We start from the raw sequence: 17392 nt of genomic DNA on the forward strand, positions 1-17392 counted from the left end.
CAGAGAGCGTGTCGGGGAAACAGATCTTCACGGGTTGGCTTGGCGGTGATCTTCACGGCCAGATCTTCACCAAAGCAGTCTCACGAGCAAAGCAGTTTGTGCGCCTGGTATCCGCGCCCGCTGCGTTCGCGGGCGCCCCAGCACCCCACTCCACTGTAACACGATTACCAATGCTTCTGTCCAGTGCTCCAGTCCCCTGCGTGACCGCCTCATACCTGTCTACCCAGCCTGTCATGTATTGGAGCTGTCCTAGCCCTCGGCATTCCTCCCATACACTCTTCCTCCACCCTCTGCCCACCCTGTCCACCTCCACACCATTCATGCTCCCGCCCGGCGCTCTGCAAGAGCGCATGCAGTCGCCAGCCCTGCTCGCCGTCCACACACCACACACATCACATCCACACTCATGCGCCACCCGTGTCTCGAGCTCCGTGGCGAGAACGTCTCTGCAGCCCCCGCCGGCCCGTGCACGTGCAAGAAGCGCCAACCCCAACAAAATTATCCCGTCCGAGCTCCACCACTCTCACCATCCCCCAACCAGATCCCACATTCCCACTGCACCGTCCCTGCGCCGCTCCCTCTCTGCGCCCTCCCTCCCTGCGCCCTCCTCCCTGCGCCCTCACGCTGCCGCCGGCTTGGCTGTGCGGCGGTCGTTGGGCGGCCTGAACGCCGCCACCACCTCCGGCACCGTCTCGATGTAGGGTCCCTCCAGAAGCTGCACGCAGTAGGGGATGGACTTGAACACCTCGTCAAACGTCTCGCGGATGGACTTGGGCTTGCCCGGCAGGTTGATGATGAGCGCGCGGCCGCGTATGCCGGCGGTCTGGCGGCTGAGGACGGCGGTGGGCACATACCTACACGGCGTGTCCGGGGGTCAGGGAGGCGGGCGGATGATGGAGATGGGGGCAGGGGGCAGGGGGCATGGGAACGGGGGACGGGGAGGGAGCTGCCATGCAGCAAGCAGCGCGAGATATGCATATGCAGGGGAGAAGGGCTGGAGGGAAGACAAGCTGCGTGCCAGCTGCATGCAGGCTGCTCGTTGCAGGCCCCCACGCCTGCGTGAGTTCCCTCCCCACAGGCGGCCCCGCCTGTGCATCCCCCTCCTACCCTCCAATTTGGGCTGGTATCTACAACACCCCCCCCCACCTCCTCCTCCTCCAGCCTCCTCCTCTCCCCCTCACCATCCCCAAACGCCTTCCTTTCCAAAGGCCACGGTCCCCCGCCTACCCTGCCCGTAGGGTTCTGCACCTCAGCTGTCCAGGGCTGCTCTTCCTCCCCCGGCCCCCCCGCCCCCCCCCCGCCCCGCCCCGCCCCGCCGCCCCGGCCCGCCCCGCGCCCCCCCTCCGCACCCACTTGAGGCTGATGGCCCTCATCTGCTCGCCGTAGCCCGGCATCATGCGGCTGCACACCGCCTCCGTGGCCTCGGGCGTCACGTCGCGGGGCGCGGGGCCGGTGCCGCCCGTGGTCACCACCAGGCAGCAGCCCTGGGTGTCAACCTGCAGGGGGAGGGAGGCGTGGAGGAAGGGGGCCAGGGGGAAGGAGTGAGGGGAGGCGTGGAGGGAGGGGATTGAAAGGGGAGCGAGGGGTGTGGGTTGTGACAGGGGTGATGGGGTTGAGGGTATGAGAGGGGCACGCGACCGGATTGGGCGGCTGGCTCGTAGGGGCCGTGATTGCACCCCAGACAGGGTAGGGGTGAAAGGGTCAGGGGCGGCAGCCCGCCCGCCTACCGCCCGCACGCCCGCACGCCTGTGTCGCCGGCCCTGTAGCTAGCCTGTAGCCGGCTTCCCCAAACCAAGGGCTCTGCACTATCCGAAGCGTTCCCTCTAACTTTCCGCACATTCCTCACGCCCCACCTCGCCAGCACCCATGCCACACCGCGCTCCTCTCCACGCCGCCACACTGCCCTGTGGTGCCGGCTCGTCCCCAGCCTCCCCAGGCGCCAGTGGCACGTCCCACCGGACTCTTTCGCTGGGCTCGGGCACAAAACCCTCTCCCTCTCCCTCTCCCCCTCCCCCTCCCTCTGCCTCTGCCTCTGCCTCTGCCTCCCCCTCTGCCTCTTCCCCTCCCTCCCCCTCCTCCTCTCCCTGTCCCTGTCCCTCCCTCACCAGGTCAATGAGTGCCGCCTCGATGTCGGCCCGCTCGTCCGCCACCACCCGGTACTGCGCCGTCCAGGGGCTGGCCACCGCCTCGGAGAAGAAGCGCAGGATGGCGGGGCCCGACAGGTCCTCATACACACCCGCACTGGCGCGGTCGCTCACTGTCAGCACGCCGAAGCGGGCCGGGTCGCCCAGGCTGTCAGCACTGCCGCCCGACAGGGGTGCGCCGCCCGGTGCGACGGGGGCAGCGGCGGGCGCGGACATGGTCGGTATGGGGGCCGGGCTGGGGGGGCGGGAGAGGAGCTTCCGTAGAAGCCCTGCTCCGACGTGTCCGGCGAGTTACCGTGCAGATATACTTGTATTGGTGTAAGTTGAAAGTGCAGCATGTAGGGGACCGCGTTGCAGCGCAGAACTTGCGAAAGTGGCGTGCGGAAACGTGCGGATTGTGCTGCGCGTGGGGGACAACCACCAAAGTACTCGCACGTTTGTGCTAATTTCGAATAACTCAAATGTCACACGAGTAGCAGGTGGTTTGGTCTGGGGGGAAGTGAGGGTGTCGAAAGCGAGCGATGGGGCAAGAATGGGGCCTTCGGTCGCTGCTTCGCCCGGCTTCTGCGGCCTGTCCCACCTGATTTTAGCCCCTAGCATACCCTTGTGACAGCATACTGACCTTGGCAAACCATTCTTCTTACCCTTGCGCTTTCCCCGTAGCTATTTAACGCTTGCGACCGCACCTTGAGACGATGCCTCTGTGACGCGCTCCCTTGCCGCTCGCTTAGTCCACTCCTAGCGCCCACCTAGCACGCTAAAAATGTTCAAAAAGCTGTTTGGTCAGAAGCCGGGGACCGCGAGCTCGGTCCCGGCAACTTCCGCCAATGCCGCGAACAAGACTATCTCCGCCATCCAGAATCTGACGGAGCACGAGGAGTCGCTGGAGAAACGCAAGGCGCTGCTAGAGAAGCGTATGGACGCGGAGCTGGAGAGGGCCAAGGAGTTTACTCGGCAAAAGAAGAAGCCTCAGGCGCTGCAGTGCCTCAAGAAGAAGAAGCTGCTTGAGAATGAGATTGCCAACCTTGACAACATGATCATGCGCGTCAACGAGCAGCGAATGATGCTGGAGGGCCAGCGGACGACGACCGAGGTGGTCTCGTCGATGCACACCGCTGCCCTGGCCGCTAAGGACAACATGAAGGCGATGAAGATTGAGAACGTGGACAAGGTGCTCGACGAGATCAACGAGACGACGGACCAAATGCGCCAGCTGAACGAGGTGTTCGCCAATCCGCTAGGGCTTGGCACGGACCTGGACGAGGACGAGCTGCTGGGCGAGCTCGAAGAGATGGAGGCGTCGGAGCTCGACAAGGAGCTGCTGGAGCCGGCGCCCGTGCCAGCAACAAAGGTGCCGGGGGCAGCGGAGAAGATGCCATCCGTGCCCACCAAGCAGAAGCAGCAGCCCGCCAAGACTCAGGAGGAGCTGGAGCTGGAGGCCCTGCAGGCGGAGATGGCGCTCTAAGCAGCATTCAGTTTTGCAATCCAGCAGCGGGCGGCGGCGTGGGGGCGGGGAGAGCGGCAGCTACAGCCTGGCGTGCCGGGGCGCGGCGCCGGCGCCGGTGCTACTGCCGGGCACTGGCTGCAGCCGCTGCACGGCGCCACACAACCGGCCAGGAGCGGGCGCTGGGCAACATTTGTGCGTTAAGGAGCGGAGCGTCGGGTTTGGAAGGCGTGCAGCGGTGCACGGCGTGGTGACACAGCGGTGTGCGTGGCGGCGCGGCGGTTTGGACTTGCCGGACGCCGCACGCTGGCGGCTGTGTGTGTGAGCCGACCGGCTGTGTGATAACTGCCTGACGCTGCGGCACGATGGTGTGCGCCGTCAGAGGACCACCGGCGGGGCTGTGGCTTGACGTGCCTGGCGGCGTGGGCCAGCAGCCGCGGCGCATGCAGTGTGTGGGCGTAAGGAGGTTGAGGAGTTGGGGCTGGGAACGGACCTGCTCCTGGCGCGTGTGTGTGTGTGTGTGTGTGCATGTGATGGGTACAGATGCTGATAGGGTTGGGCTGGTCGGGCTGGGATCGTGTGCAGCGCATGAGTTGGTGCGCGTGTATGCCTTGCCTGCAAGGCTGAGGGTAGGCAGGTGTGTTGGTGGGATGGAGCTGTGGCGGATGACCACTCTAAGTACAGGCAGCGGTGGGTTATATAGGTATACAATGAGTTGGGTTCGACGCATACGGTAATGATGACAAAAATGGCGCTTGCCCGCTATGTGCCGTTGCTGGTTGACTTTCCCAGCGGCAGCAAGAGTTTGGTTCAAGCAGACAGACAACGACATGACCACGCTTGTAGGTATGGCAAGAGCGACATCGAATTGATGACAAGAGGCAATTGAGTGCGTGTGTGAATGCGAGTGTAGTCGGCGGGCGCGGACGTGGTGGGCCGTGCCCGTGGCGATGACAGGGCGGTCTGGTTGTGGTGCTCGGATGTTGTAACGGGTCCGCATTGGCTTTGCAGATTACATGAAGTGTTCCGTGTAGCAACTGAAGCAATCATAGACAAGTGCCAGCAGTGCCTCACGACGCCAGCCGCACAGCATGCGTGTCCAGACTTGACTTGGCAGGCACAGGTTCGGTCGGTCAACAACTCTATGCGCTTATGAAAACATGGAATTATCATTAGAGGAGGCACTGGCGCTGCTGCCGAAGGACATCCGCGAGCTGGTGGCGTCTCTTCCAGCCGAGGAGCGCGAAAAGGTCCTGCAACAGCTGCTAGTAGAATCAGAGATTGAATATCGACCGCTGGAGGAGCATGACCTTGGCACTATCAAGGTACACCAAGCCTCGGTCTGCCACGCTTGCTCCTGGGAACCCAAGCACGCGGCGTGCAGCGCCACTAGCTCCTTCCTGCCTCCGGTCGCCCAGCCAAAACTTTACCAAGCTCGCTATATGTCCCTGTCCTATCCACCGCACCTGCTCGCTCAGGAGCGCACCACTGGCAGCTTCGAGTACGGTTTCAAGGAGGTGGATGTAGACATCACGTGGGCCGAGCTCAGCCGGCCCAAGTGCGTGCTGGGTGCACGTGTGCGTGTGCGTGCTGGAGGGCACAAGCTCAAGCAGTCTACACTAGCGTGTCTTTTTATGTGCATGCATGTGTATCAGTGTGCACCGGGGTGGCGGCTTGCACAGCAGGGCTTCGGGGCTGCTTCCAAGACAAAGCCGCTGTGCTTCTCCCACACCCAGCACCCTACCTGCCTCGCCCCTCCACCGACTCGCTTCCCCTCCCTCCCCGCAGCTATGTGTCCCTGGGCGCCTTTGCGGAGCAGGAGGGCCGCCAGGTACCGGTGGCGTTTGTGGTGGCGGAGCTGGTCACGGCGCCGCCCGCGGCAGAAGCCGTAGCTGCAGCTGCAACAGCAGCAGCGGCAGAGGTGGCGGCGCCGGCGGCGGAAGGGGCGGCGGCGGATGGGGCGGCAGAGGTGACAGGAAGCGCCAGGGACGCGTTGCAGGTAGGTTGGAGTGGGGCGTGCGGGCTTGTACTGCTTGAGGGGCTGCGGAGCGCACCCGCTGTGTACATGTTGTCGCTTGGTGCGGTTGTGGAAGCACGCTCCAACCGGCGAGTGGACCGGGTGGGAGAACTGTGCACAGTCAAGGCCACCTCGGCCGTGGGTCACAAGCCGAGAGGCGGCATGCGCCGCCGCTACAGAAGCACCAGCCATTGCCCACCCCCACCTGCACTCCTCTGCCTCTGCAGGCCTCCACAAGCGAGCCTGGAGCAGGCACCACCAGCACCACCACCAGCACCAGCAACAGCCCCAAGTCCAGCAAAGGCGCCAAAGTCGGCGGCAGCAGTAGCAGCAAGAAACGCGGCGGCAGTAGCAAGGGGAGCAGCAGCCGGCGGCTGGCGCCGCTGCGCGTGGGCGAGGCGGAGCTGGCGGCAGCCATGGTGGCGGCGGGCTGTAGCGGGGCGGGGGACGTGGCTGTAGCTGTGTGGTACCTGGGCGTGTCGTACGAGTACCGGCGCCAGGGGCTGGGCTCGCGGCTGCTGGACCTGGTGAAGGAGGTGGGCGAGGCTGCCAGGTGCGTGGGTGTATGTGTATGAGTGTGCGCGTGTGTAGGGTTGGGATGGGGATCGGGATGGGGATGGGAATGTGGATGTGGATGTGGATGGGGATGTATTTGTGGGGGAGGGAAGGAGGGGATAGGGTGCGGCCGCCATCAGCCCAGGGGCTGTCCTGGCAGGCGCGTTGGCATCGCTCAGGTGCAATGTCGGACTTCACCTCCCTTGCCTAACAGACACACTTCCTCTCCCTCTCTCTCACAGGGCCAAGGCTCTGTGGCTGCATGTGGCTGACTACAACGACAACGCCGCCGCCTTCTACGCCGCCTACGGCATGACGTCCCACCCGGCCGTGTACAAGCAGGGCGAGCGCGGCCGCCACCTGCTCATGAGCTGCCCGCTGGGGGGCACTGGCGCGCAGGGGGAGGGGGAGGAGGGGCGGGAGGGTGGAGAGCAGGGCGAGGAGGAGGAGGAGGTGGAAGTGGGGGTGGGTGCAGGCGGTGGAGGTGGGGGCGCGCGGCGGAAGAGCAGCAGGGGCTTCTCAGGCGGCGGAGGGGGAGGGGGAGGAGGTGGCGGCAAGAAGAAGGGCAAGGGCGGGAAGAGGCGGGCGCTGCCTTCCGGCGAAGAGGAGGGGGAGGAGGGGGGTGTCAGGGGTGTGGGCCATGCGGCGGGCCGCTGGGGGCTGTTGTGCGGTGGGCAGGCGATGGCGGGCGCGGCCGCGGGGACGTCGCGGCCGTGGCTGGCGGGGAGGCTGCAAGGCGGCCTGGGAGGTGGGCGTCAGGCGTGTGTGGTGCCGCGGGCAGTGGCGTGGTGCGGTCGGGGATGGCGAGGTGCGGGTGCGCTGGGGCGGCGGTGGGTGGGCGGCGGCAGCGGGCTAGGGGGGGCGCAGGGCGGCGGCCGGCTGCTGCGGGTGCTGTAAAGGTGAGGTGTGCAGGGGCCAGAGGGGATGTGCGGCTAAGCAAGAGGCGCGTGCGAGGGAGGTGGTCGTGACTGCAGTGGATGAGCCGACGGCGGATGTAACCTAATCCGGCGGGGGGAGGGTGGAGCGTGCCAGAATGGCCGGATTGGGCGCCAACCAGCGCCAACCGCTTCCTCTACGATCTCCCGCCCTGATGCCAGCATACCCGATAGCATCCTGCTGCTGTGAGCCCATTACAAGAGCTGTTGCGCATCACGCGCCAGATCACCGTGCAGCCGCTATCTTCTGAGTCCTTTGGCTCATTTCTCGGCTTAGTATGCACTTAAACTCAAAGATTCCACCCTACTTGACCATTAAGGTATAAATAGCAGAGAAATGACAAGCGTATTCACTGCCGAGGACAGGACGCGAATTGATGACTTCCATGCCCGCTTTGCCAAGCGCATAGCCAGCTCCAGCGAGGGGAAAAGCGATGCCGACAGCTATCAGGAGGAGAAATTTTGTGGGGCGCCTACTTGCGGTGCGCAGCTTGAGCGCGGCGAGGCGGCTGCGTGCGGGGCGTGCCGAACCACCTACTACTGCGGCCCCGAGGTGCGCGGCCGCAGGCAGCTGAGGACGCCAATGCCCGGCAGCCGACCTGTGTGGGAGGTGGCCGCTGCGACTCTGCCCGCGCAAGGGGCTGGCCTATTAGCGCACTGCCTGGCACTGCCGTGTCTAAACGGAATCCAGGCAGGGGGACCCTGGAGCGTGCCAGTGTGCCATGATGGCCGGGGCCGGGGCGGTGCTGGCTCCCGCCCTTCTCCTTGCCCCCACCAACCTCCCCCCCTGAAACCCACCCCTCTCCACCCCTCACCACCGTGCACCGCCCTGCCACCGCCCCGCCCCACCCCGCCCCGCCCGCACCCTACTGTTCCTGGCTCCGCCTTCACTTCTCAAAGTTTCGGAATGCAACCGCTTGCCCCTGCAGTGCCAGCGCGAGGGCTGGAAGGCGGGCGGGCACAAGGCCGCCTGCAAGCTGCTGGCCGCCGCCCGCGCCCTGCCGCCGCCCAACGCCGACCGCTCCTACGTCGTGCAGCTCAAGCTGGTGGGCAAGCGCTGTCTGCAGGCCTGGGCCGAGGACCTGGAGGAGGCGGGCGAGGACGGCGGGCTGGCCGGCACGCACCGCGAGATGGCGGCGGCGCTGCGGCCGCGGGAGCGGGTGCTGTACGCGCTGGAGGCGCGGCACCACGCCCTGCTGCGGTTTGAGGTGGGGCTTGCGTGGACGGGGAGGGGGAGAGGGGGGAGGGGGGAGGGGGGAGGGGGAGGGGGAGGGGGAGGGGGAGGGGGAGGGGAGGGCGGAAGGGGAGGGGGAGAGAGGAGATGGGTGCGTGGGTGTGGGTATGAGTTTGGGCTTGCGGGGAGTGCTGGTACGGTACCGCTCGCACTGAGGTTTCCCCTGTCCCCGCTGACGTGCCTGCCCCCCCCCTCGCCCCTCCCCACCTCGGCCCTCCAGATCGTCCCGCCCGCCAAGCGCCTGCAGGCGTCAGACCTGGCACTGTTTGCACTGTGGGTGTGGGTGAAAGGGTTTGGACGCGAATTGTGGCTGTGGGTGACCGGGTGGGGGCACGTGAGCGCTGGTCGGGTTGGCCCAGCTCCCAGCTCCCATCTTCCAGCTCCCGACGCCCTCGCACCAGGCCCCGCATCGCCTCTGTAGATGGCTTTCCTCACGCGGGCTCCTCCTCGTCATCTCTTTGGCTCGAGCATTACGCGGTTCTTCCCTCCCCTCCTCCCCCTCCTCCCGCTCCTCCCGCTCCTCCCCTGCCCCCTCCCCTCCTCCCCTCCTCCCCCGCAGCAAGGCTGTGCTGCAGCCCATGTCGGACCTGCCGCTCCTGGCCATGTCCGCCGCCGCCCCGCAGCGGCCCTACGCGCTGTGGCTGCCCGGCACCGGCCCCGACCGCCCCATGGCGGTGGCAGTGGGGCGACTGCTGGCGGGCGCGGGGCTGGCCACCAGCGCCTGGTGCGTGCGTGTGAAGAGTGTGTGTGTGTGTGTGTGTGTGTGTGTGTGTGTGTGTGTGTGTGTGTTAACAAAACGAAACCAAAGCCCGCCCAGACGACGCTGGAGTGTGTGCGTGTGTGTGTGTGTGTGTGTGTGTGTGTGTAAGAAAACGAAAGCCCGCCCAACGACGCGACAAAGTGCGTGTTGTGCGTGTGTGCGTGTGTGTGTGTGTGTGTGTGTGTGTGTGTGTGTGTGTACGTGTGTAAGAAAGAAAACGAAAGCCCGCCCAACGACGCGACAACGTGCGTGTTTGTGCGTGTGTGTGCGTGTTTGTGCGTGTGTGTGTGTGTGCGTTCTGGAGGGAGGGGCAAGGTGTGTGGGCGGGGCTTGCAAATATGCGCGTATGCACACATGCTTATTCATTTCGAGCCTGTTAAAGATAGCCAGATAGCTCGGAGTAGGGTTGCATGCAGTGTGAGCGTGTGTGTGCCTGCACACGCAGGTTTGTGGGCCCCGGCTTCTGTGCCGAGATGCGGCTGGGCGACGGCGGGCGGGGTGTGGGCGACGACGAGCTGATGCTGGACCTGCGCACCGAGCTGGACGTCGACTACTACACAGAGGACGACTCAGACCAGGAGGGGGAGGAGGAGGACGGAGAGGGTGCCGGCGCGGGTGCGGCAGCGGGCAACGCGGCAGCAGCAGGCGCGGCAGCAGCAGGCGCGGCAGCAGCAGGAGCGGCAGCAGCGGGCGGGGCAGCGGGATCGGCAGCAGCGACATCGACGGGGGGATCGGCAGCGGGGCGGGCGGGGCCGTCTGGCAGGCTGCGTGTGCTGGTGGTGGCTGGGCTGCACGTGTTCGGACCCACCGCCAGCGAGGCCGAGGACCCCATGCTGGGCGCCGTGGCGGCCGCACTGCGCGCATCCGCCGGCGCCGAGCTGGTCGTGGCGCCCTTCCCGCGCCGCAAGCAGGCGGCGGCGCAGCGCGCGGCGGAGCAGCAGCTGCTGGAGCAGCTGACCGGCGGCGGCTTCGCCGCGTGTGTGGTGCTGGGGCTGGGTTCAGGCGACGACTTCAAACCGCGCACGCCCACGCACCCCTGGAGCGACGGCGGCGCCTGGAGGGAGGGGCTGGTGGGCTGGGTGCGCGGCGGCGGCGTGCTGGTGCTGCACGGCGAGCGCGCGGCGGCGGCCACTGCGAGGGCGTATTTCGGGCTGGCCTGGACCATGGAGGGCGACCACTACAGGAGGTGGGCGCGTGTGTGCATGTGTGTACGGTGTGTGTGTGTGTGTGTGTGTGTGTGTGTGTGTGTGTGTGTGTGTGTGTGTGTGTGTGTGTGTGTGTGTGTGTGTGTGTGTGTGTGTGTGTGTGTGTGTGTGTGTGTGTGTGTGTGTGTGTGTGTGTGTGTGTATGTGTTAAGAAACGAAACGAAAGCCCGCCCAGACGACGCCGGAGTTACTTACTGATACCTACCCATTTTCCGAGCGTTGCGTGGCTGTCGTGACCCAGGTAGTCATACTTAGCCGCGATAAGCCTGGAACCCCACGGGCGACCATTCGGCCTGACCCCGCGACGCACCTGTATGTGTTGAGGAGCGATCAGCACTCATATACCCCGAGAACTACAGAGGAAGAAATGCACCCGCTAACGCGGCCCTGCGCGAGAGGTCTCGAGTTCAAATCCCCATTACTGCGCCGGATCTGAGTGCGGCGGCAGGGGTAATTCTATAGAGGGCTAAGCTGCGCGGAGGTCGCGGGTTCGAGCCTACACGAGTGAAGTGAGGTCGATTCCGGCAAGAGTGGCGCGGAAACCAGAGAGGTACCCGAACAAAGCGAGCTAGCAATAGAGTGCTGCTCGAGGGGGGAGTGTTGAGGAGCGATCAGCACTCATATACCCCGAGAACTACAGAGGAAGAAATGCACCCCAGACGTGTGGGGTGGGCGCTTTTCCTCTAGACTTCAACAGTATGCGTCCATGCTCCGCACCCTGGGCGCGCTAAACAGCGTGTGCATGTGTGTATGTGTGCGTGTTTCCAAGATTTCCAGGGAAGAGCCACGTGTATGTGTGCGTGTCGTGTGTCGCGCCACAGGACGGACCACGTGCTTCACCCCGACTGCCCGCTGCTGGCCGGCGGCGGTCTGGCGGCGCGCCTGCCCGCGCACTACAACGTCAAGGCCTGCATGCTGGGCGACGTGCCGCGCCCGCAGCGCGTGTACGCCACCGCCCCCGGCGCCCGGACCCACTCGCTGGTGCCGAGCATGTCGGGCGAACGCGTGGAGGAGGGGCGCTGCGCACTGGCGGCGGCGGCGGTGGGCAGCGGCGCGGTGGTCTTCTTCGGGGATGTGAACTGGGAGGCTGCCACGCTGCGGGCGGTGGCGGAGCTGGTCAAGCAGCTGGCGGCGGAGCGGGCGGCGGGCGGGCGGTGAGGGTGTGTGTGAGGGCGGAGGGGTGTGAGGATGTGTGTGTGTGTGTGTGTGTGTGTGTGTGTGTGTGTGTGTGTGTGTGTGTGTGTGTGTGTGTGTTAAAGAGCACAAGGAAAACGTTGCGCAAAGACAGTGTATGCGATGCAGCAAAGCGACGGTTTACGGTGTGTGTGTGAGGGGATGTAGGGGGGTGAGGGGGTGGGGCTCTGCTTTGCTTGCCCGGTTCGGAGCGCATTGTTCAGACAATGGCAATGATTGCGCTGCGATTGGCGGCTGTGGAAGGCGCGTACGTGCACCACTGTGCCGCGTTCTTGCGCGGATTGAGGACGGGAGTGGCTTGGTTGAGCGCGCGGCCTTTATCAGGGTAGATAGGGGCGGTTCAGCGGCTGGGCTCGAGCGCCAGGTGTGCCGATGAGAAGGGACAGTCCGACCACTGCGATGGGAAACCCCATACCTGCATGTATCCAGTCGCCACGAAGAAGACCTTCAGTGCGTCGTACCGTGTGTTGTCCTCAGCTTCGCCACTGCCATTTTTCGCGTGTGGCGTGCCTCTTGACCCTCCTCTTCTGAGTCGGCCACACGGCACGCAACGGACGGCAGCTCACCCGCACACCAGCCTGACAGCCTCAAGATATGCAAGTGCAGCCCAGTCGCAGGCCTGCGGCCTGCCTTGCAAATACGTTATGGGACCTTTCTGCAATTCTGCCGACCCTCCAGGGGGGGTAGAAAGCTCAGGTTCTTACCCCATGCTCAATATTACAGAGCTTTAGGAGAGCATTATGCACGTGCTTTTAGTGTTGTCAGGGGGTGTCTGGTGAGGAAGTTCTGGCCCGCCAAAGTTGGGGGGTCGGTCGTCGTCTCTGGGGGTCCGCCGGGTTTCGGGAGCCCATCTTCCGGCGGATTCCAGCGGATTCCGGGAAGCGCTGCACAAGCAGAACTAGGGGCCAAACGCAGCACTACAAGGCTCATATGTGCACGTTATGACATAATGAGCACAAACAAAGCGTGGGAAGGCCAAGTTGCGCGTCCGGGCGTGGATATGTCGGGACATGTCATTCGACACATGCGCACTGACACGGCTGGGCTCTCTAGCGCTGGTGCGCATGAATCCACGTCTAACAAGGCTGCCGATGCACACTGTCCAATCGTCACACGGCAGAGAGTTGAACGCGGGGTGGGCTGGGTCGAGGGGAATTCAATGGATAGGATCCCAGTGCCCCTCCAGTGCCCTCCACATTCCTCCACACGCCCGCAGCCGCACCCTGCAATTGTGGACTTCGGCTGGGTAGGCTGTGCGTTGGGCAAATACGCCGCCCCCCGCAGCCGAATCGAGACCCAACAGCAGGCGCGAAAACAAAACACGTGTAACCCTGTAACGCCCACCGCAGGCGACAGCGCGGAGTTTGGGCGCTCCAGTTGCTCCGACTGAGACTCGCCCTAACCACGTTGGACACTAATTGCTGCCTTGGGGCCCGTTATGGCCCAATATCGACCGACGGCTGGCGCCGTTGGCGCCAACTCAACTAATGCCAGCACGGAGCCGAGACATTTGCACGAACATGATAATTACGTAAATTGGAACTACGCTCACAGTGTCGGCATTCGTTTTGGAGTGTCGCCGCTGGCCTCGCAACGCTTGCACGCTTCGGGACTGCGTATCGCAACGCTAAAGCGCATGCACAAGCATTCAGTGGCACAGATGGACACTGCTTTGAGTCCCTGAGTACGCAAGCGCAAGCAACCGCTCTCGGAAGGCTGTCTTGCGCGCACGTTGCCGCCTCCTTTTCGCCTTTTGTCGGCGCGACGCTTGCGCTTCGAAGCAGGCAAGCAAAGCCCGGTCAGTTCAGGCGTTGATAAGGACGACCGTTGGCGCTTTTGGTGCGAGCACTGGAGCCCGGTTGGCACCGCTCGCAAAACAGCCTCAAAGGCCCAACATCGCGTCGTACGGGCCGTCGCTTGTTCGCTCGCTGAAGCGCTGCCGCCCCCACTTTGGCACGGCTAGTTACAGAGGGAGTTATGCCTCTGAGTAGTAGGGGGGGCGGCGTGGCGCAGGGGCACAAAATGCGGCAGATGAGGAGGGCGTACGACCGAAGAAGCGTCCACTGGCGCGCCAGGGCAGCAGGCTGCGACGAGCTCAGTGGCGTTATACCTATACACAGTAACAATTGCCTACACAAAACATAGATATCGTAAACAGGCATCTGAGGCTAACAACTTCGTTCAGCATTCCTTCCGAGACCGCGAAATTGTATGGAGACCAGCGCGAGCAGTCCGCGCCGGCCGAGCCTGCTAGAATGTGTTGCTTCACCAGCTCAGCCGTCCCCGTGCTCGCTTGAGAGCGCGAAAGAACAACGGCGCACCTGGTGGAGCTGCTTGTCGGAGCTCTCCTCCGCCGATAACAGCAGCGGCGTGACCAGCAGCAGCAGTGCAGAAGGCGATGGCGTGGACGTGGTCGCTCGGCTCCTGCGGGAGGCGCTACACTGCGTGCAGGGCGACGAGCAGTGGAATTGCTCCGGAATCGCCCAAATGTTGCAACGAGCGCTCGAGATGTAGGTCACTGGGTGTCGTTACGCAGCTCAGATTCTTTGAAGAAGCTTGGATATGTCTGGTGCAGCGAAAGGCCTGCAAGCGCTCACTCGTCGCGTTTGTATGCGAATTCAGGTCGGAGCGGGGCTGCGTGCAGTCGGCCCGCAAGGCGGCCGTCGGCCTGCTAGACTTCCACAAGATGGTGGAGAAGTACCGGCAAGTTGTGGCGTCACGGACCAAGTCTTCCAGCAGCGGCTCAGGTAGGCGCGGCCCATTGTCTTAGCGCCCGCTGCTCTCCCCACGTGTGGCTCCGCTGTAGTTACGCTGCCTTCGCTGGAGCTCTGTGATAGCCAAATTGGTGGCCTGGGACTGCCAAGCGGCCGTTAGGCGTGAGGCCTTCTTTGCGCTTTTGGCGACCGGGCATTTCGGCTTTCTATCCTGTGGCGTTCTCGGCAGCCTCGCGCGCGCATTAGGCGGCTTTGGTCCAGGCCTTTGCATTATGGGGGGCGGTTTCGCCAGCGCGTGGGTGCATAGCGTGGTAGCTTTGGGGGACGCCGTCCATTTTCTTCCGAGACCGGCCTGACCTATGTGGTGTCCCTGTCGCGCAGGCAAGCGCGCTTCCGGCGAGGAAATGGAATCGGATGCTATGTCAGAGGACGCTTGCGGGCCGCTCAAGCGACAGCGCACTGGCTCGGGTCCCCTCGACGAGACGACGGTCGTTATGGAGGAGACTGGCAGCGCGCACTTCGCTGTTCCTCACCTGCCTGCCAAAAAGGCACCAGCAGCGGTTCAGCAAGGCGAGGGTGTCGCGCCCAGCGCGAGCGCACCGGCTGCGCCTGCAACTTCCGTTTGGGCCGGAACGATTTGGCAGAACGTTCCGAACGGTCGCGACCTGACCTACTGCAAGATCAGCGTTCCGCTACCAATAGATGCGGCTAAGGAGCTATCGGAGAGCAAGGATCTAGAGATTTCGCAGCTCGTGCCGCGGCGAGCAGTGAAGCTGGGCCGGCATCGCGTGTGCAAGGTTTCCATCACGGAGGCCTCGTCGTCGCAGACCGCCAAGCTCAAATCCATGGCGCAGAACGAGCTTGTAGCAGTAGCGCCGCTGGAGAACCACGGGCTCATCTTCGTGCCCTACGTCGACAACCACGGCGGAGTGCGCCTGGTGTGCTTCTGCCTCGCACTGTAGTGAGGCCGAGCGCCGTGTGAGCCGCCGCAGCCCACTTGGGCTGCGACGGCCGTGTAGCTGGCTCCAGCACGACATTGCGGCGGCAGGAGGCCGCAGCTGCTGCAGCCGCAGCCCGCCCGTCTGGTGCGCGGGCGAGCAGAAGACGGCGCAGCACCGCTGCCGCCTCACAAGGGCGGCCGCAGCGCGCTGCTTGGAGCACCAAACGCAGTTGACCTGTTACTACATTACTCTGACGACCTTGCAGTGGAACCTAGCAAGAGCAGCAGGCATTTGGCGTGCGGCGCGGGCGGCTCTTTACAGGGTCTTGCTCCTCGGCCCACTCGCCCACGCTCCGCGGCAGCGCTCAGCTACCGCGGGGCGCAAGCCCATGCCGAGCCTGATTGGAAACATAGCGGAGCAGCTCTGACGAGGCTTGCCTGCCACACCTGTTTAGTACTTGTTAGGAGGAGCAACTTTGTACCATTCTGAAGACCATCAGCCGGCACTGTGGGTGTTGTAAGCGGTGTGTTGGGCCGGAGGCCCATTCAATGCCCCACGGGGCAGGTCTCAATACGGCCACGACTCATCCATCATTCACATGCGCCGGAACGAGTGCCGCGTTTCGAGGTGAAGGTTTCATTACAATTGTATCCGTTTGTCTGCGTAGCGCTCTGTATCCTGGAGCACGCAATGCGGCGCGAGGTTGTCGTATGAGAGGGCCGGCGCGCAGGCTTGAGAGGCTATTTAATAGGCCGGAGGAGGGGAGGCAAGAGCGCTGAGTTCTATGTCGGTGATGTGTTTGTGTGGGGCGTCGCGGCACACCTTGCGGTGGGTGCGGGCGCGCCCCTGTTCGTGACGGGACGTGTGACCGGCGGAGAAGAAGAGAGACGCGTGAAAGATGCTGTTTGGAGACTTGCGAACAGGATTACGTAAGTGGAGGAGTTTACTGTGGTGGTACATTGGAGGGTTCGCACCAGCATGTGCATCGAGAGTACGTGTGGTGCGTGGGCGGGGCGGGGTGGCCATGAAATCCGATACAGCCGCAGGTAGGAACTATCACGATGGATGGGTTCGAAGACATAACATGCGGCCTCCACGTATGCCGCGGGGCCGGGCACGACCCGGCGTCGAAGTGCGCATAACTTGGTCGTGTGGCATTTGATCAGGGGCAGCAGGGTAGCAGTTTCAAGGATTGATTTTTCGTGGGAGGCATGGACCCCGGCTGACTGCGAGTTGTGGTTTGCGGCGCTGCGTCCAATTTTGACTGTCCGGGCGTTTCGGTGCATGACGGTTCGGGTTTGGTGCGAGCAGATGCTAGCCGCTGAGCATGGATGACAAGACGGACGGTAGACAGGGTACGAGCCTACGAGGCAAAGGTCATCAGATTCAGTGGGAGCGGCGAGTGATTGTGTTCGGGAGGAGCGTGGACTGGTTTGGATTTGCGTAATTTCCTTGTGTTTGCTTGCTTGGGGTCGTTTACTTATTGACGGCTCGGCACGCCTGGCGCTCGAGTCCAGGATGGTTGAGGTTTGCTTTTGAGTGTGGTCACATAGAGGGAGGCGCACGCTGGACTGAGAGCAGGAGTGGAGGACAGTTGCCCCGGCCGCTGGTTTCCTGCGCCGCGCCGGGGTGTCACCCCCTGCCCCCCACCAGGATATGCTGCAGCACTCGCCTGAGCCCAACTGACCAGGGCAATTAGCGCGTGGTGTGACAGTTCATGCAAGGTTGTTCCGGGGTTGACACGAGGCAGTGAGCCTGGGGCCGAAGAGAACGTGAGTAGCCCCAGGCGTGTGAAGAGATGCGTGGGTGAAGAGCGAAAGCAAAGCTGGCAAGGCTAGATTCATAGGTGCTGTGGACTAAGACAATCAAATGCTTTCGGACAAGCGGTGAACGAAGCGGTCGCGAGCTACACGAACCGCAAACATGTGGCGGAGCCGCGACACGCCGCTTGGCTTTTTTTGTGTGTGCGTGTGTGATGGATCACCCAGGGGTCATTTCAAGCCAAACACAAGTGGCTTCCCCAAGGGTACATCAGAATTGAGGTTGATACGGATGCCACGGAGGAGTGCGGACGACACTGTAACGGACCGCACTGCATGCAGTGGATGCTCTTCCTGAGACTCGTGGGAATGATCAACACGGGCTGCGCCGACAGTCTAATTCGAGTGTCAGCGACTCAGCATGGAGCCTCAGGGCTGCCGCCTGTTGTTTGGGAATGCTCTCGTTACAGCAGCAGTGGCGGACGAGGT

At 63.8% G+C, this 17392-nt stretch overlaps 5 protein-coding genes across 5 annotated transcripts; 4 read left to right on the forward strand and 1 right to left on the reverse strand.

The window, feature by feature from the left end:
• Positions 1-11: 11 nt before the first annotated feature.
• Positions 12-2617, reverse strand: CHLRE_06g282150v5 (uncharacterized protein). The gene is made up of 3 exons (XM_001695398.2): positions 2106-2617; positions 1354-1496; positions 12-854 (listed from the first exon to the last, which is right to left on the reverse strand). Exons 1-3 carry the CDS (start codon positions 2358-2360, stop codon positions 620-622), a joined length of 633 nt encoding a protein of 210 aa, XP_001695450.1. The 5' UTR covers positions 2361-2617; the 3' UTR covers positions 12-619.
• A 130-nt stretch (positions 2618-2747) lies between these two features.
• CHLRE_06g282200v5 (uncharacterized protein) lies at positions 2748-4637 on the forward strand. Its single transcript, XM_043063283.1, has one exon. It carries the CDS (start codon positions 2908-2910, stop codon positions 3607-3609), a length of 702 nt encoding a protein of 233 aa, XP_042923989.1. The 5' UTR covers positions 2748-2907; the 3' UTR covers positions 3610-4637.
• A 50-nt stretch (positions 4638-4687) lies between these two features.
• CHLRE_06g282250v5 (uncharacterized protein) lies at positions 4688-7170 on the forward strand. The gene is made up of 5 exons (XM_043063284.1): positions 4688-4913; positions 5067-5146; positions 5377-5587; positions 5833-6158; positions 6403-7170. The coding sequence occupies exons 1-5, from the start codon at positions 4749-4751 to the stop codon at positions 7055-7057; spliced, it is 1437 nt and encodes a 478-aa protein (XP_042923990.1). The 5' UTR covers positions 4688-4748; the 3' UTR covers positions 7058-7170.
• A 227-nt stretch (positions 7171-7397) lies between these two features.
• Positions 7398-11989, forward strand: CHLRE_06g282251v5 (uncharacterized protein). The gene is made up of 6 exons (XM_043063285.1): positions 7398-7648; positions 8025-8303; positions 8550-8602; positions 8889-9053; positions 9535-10275; positions 11116-11989. Exons 1-6 carry the CDS (start codon positions 7433-7435, stop codon positions 11450-11452), a joined length of 1791 nt encoding a protein of 596 aa, XP_042923991.1. The 5' UTR covers positions 7398-7432; the 3' UTR covers positions 11453-11989.
• Positions 11990-13007: 1018 nt separating this feature from the next.
• CHLRE_06g282300v5 (uncharacterized protein) lies at positions 13008-17240 on the forward strand. Its single transcript, XM_043063286.1, has 3 exons — positions 13008-13998; positions 14111-14235; positions 14584-17240. Exons 1-3 carry the CDS (start codon positions 13700-13702, stop codon positions 15162-15164), a joined length of 1005 nt encoding a protein of 334 aa, XP_042923992.1. The 5' UTR covers positions 13008-13699; the 3' UTR covers positions 15165-17240.
• The last annotated feature ends 152 nt before the right edge of the window (positions 17241-17392 follow it).

This window comes from Chlamydomonas reinhardtii, chromosome 6 (genome assembly GCF_000002595.2).
Source record: "Chlamydomonas reinhardtii strain CC-503 cw92 mt+ chromosome 6, whole genome shotgun sequence".
In the NCBI taxonomy this organism is placed as follows: Eukaryota; Viridiplantae; Chlorophyta; class Chlorophyceae; order Chlamydomonadales; family Chlamydomonadaceae; genus Chlamydomonas; species Chlamydomonas reinhardtii.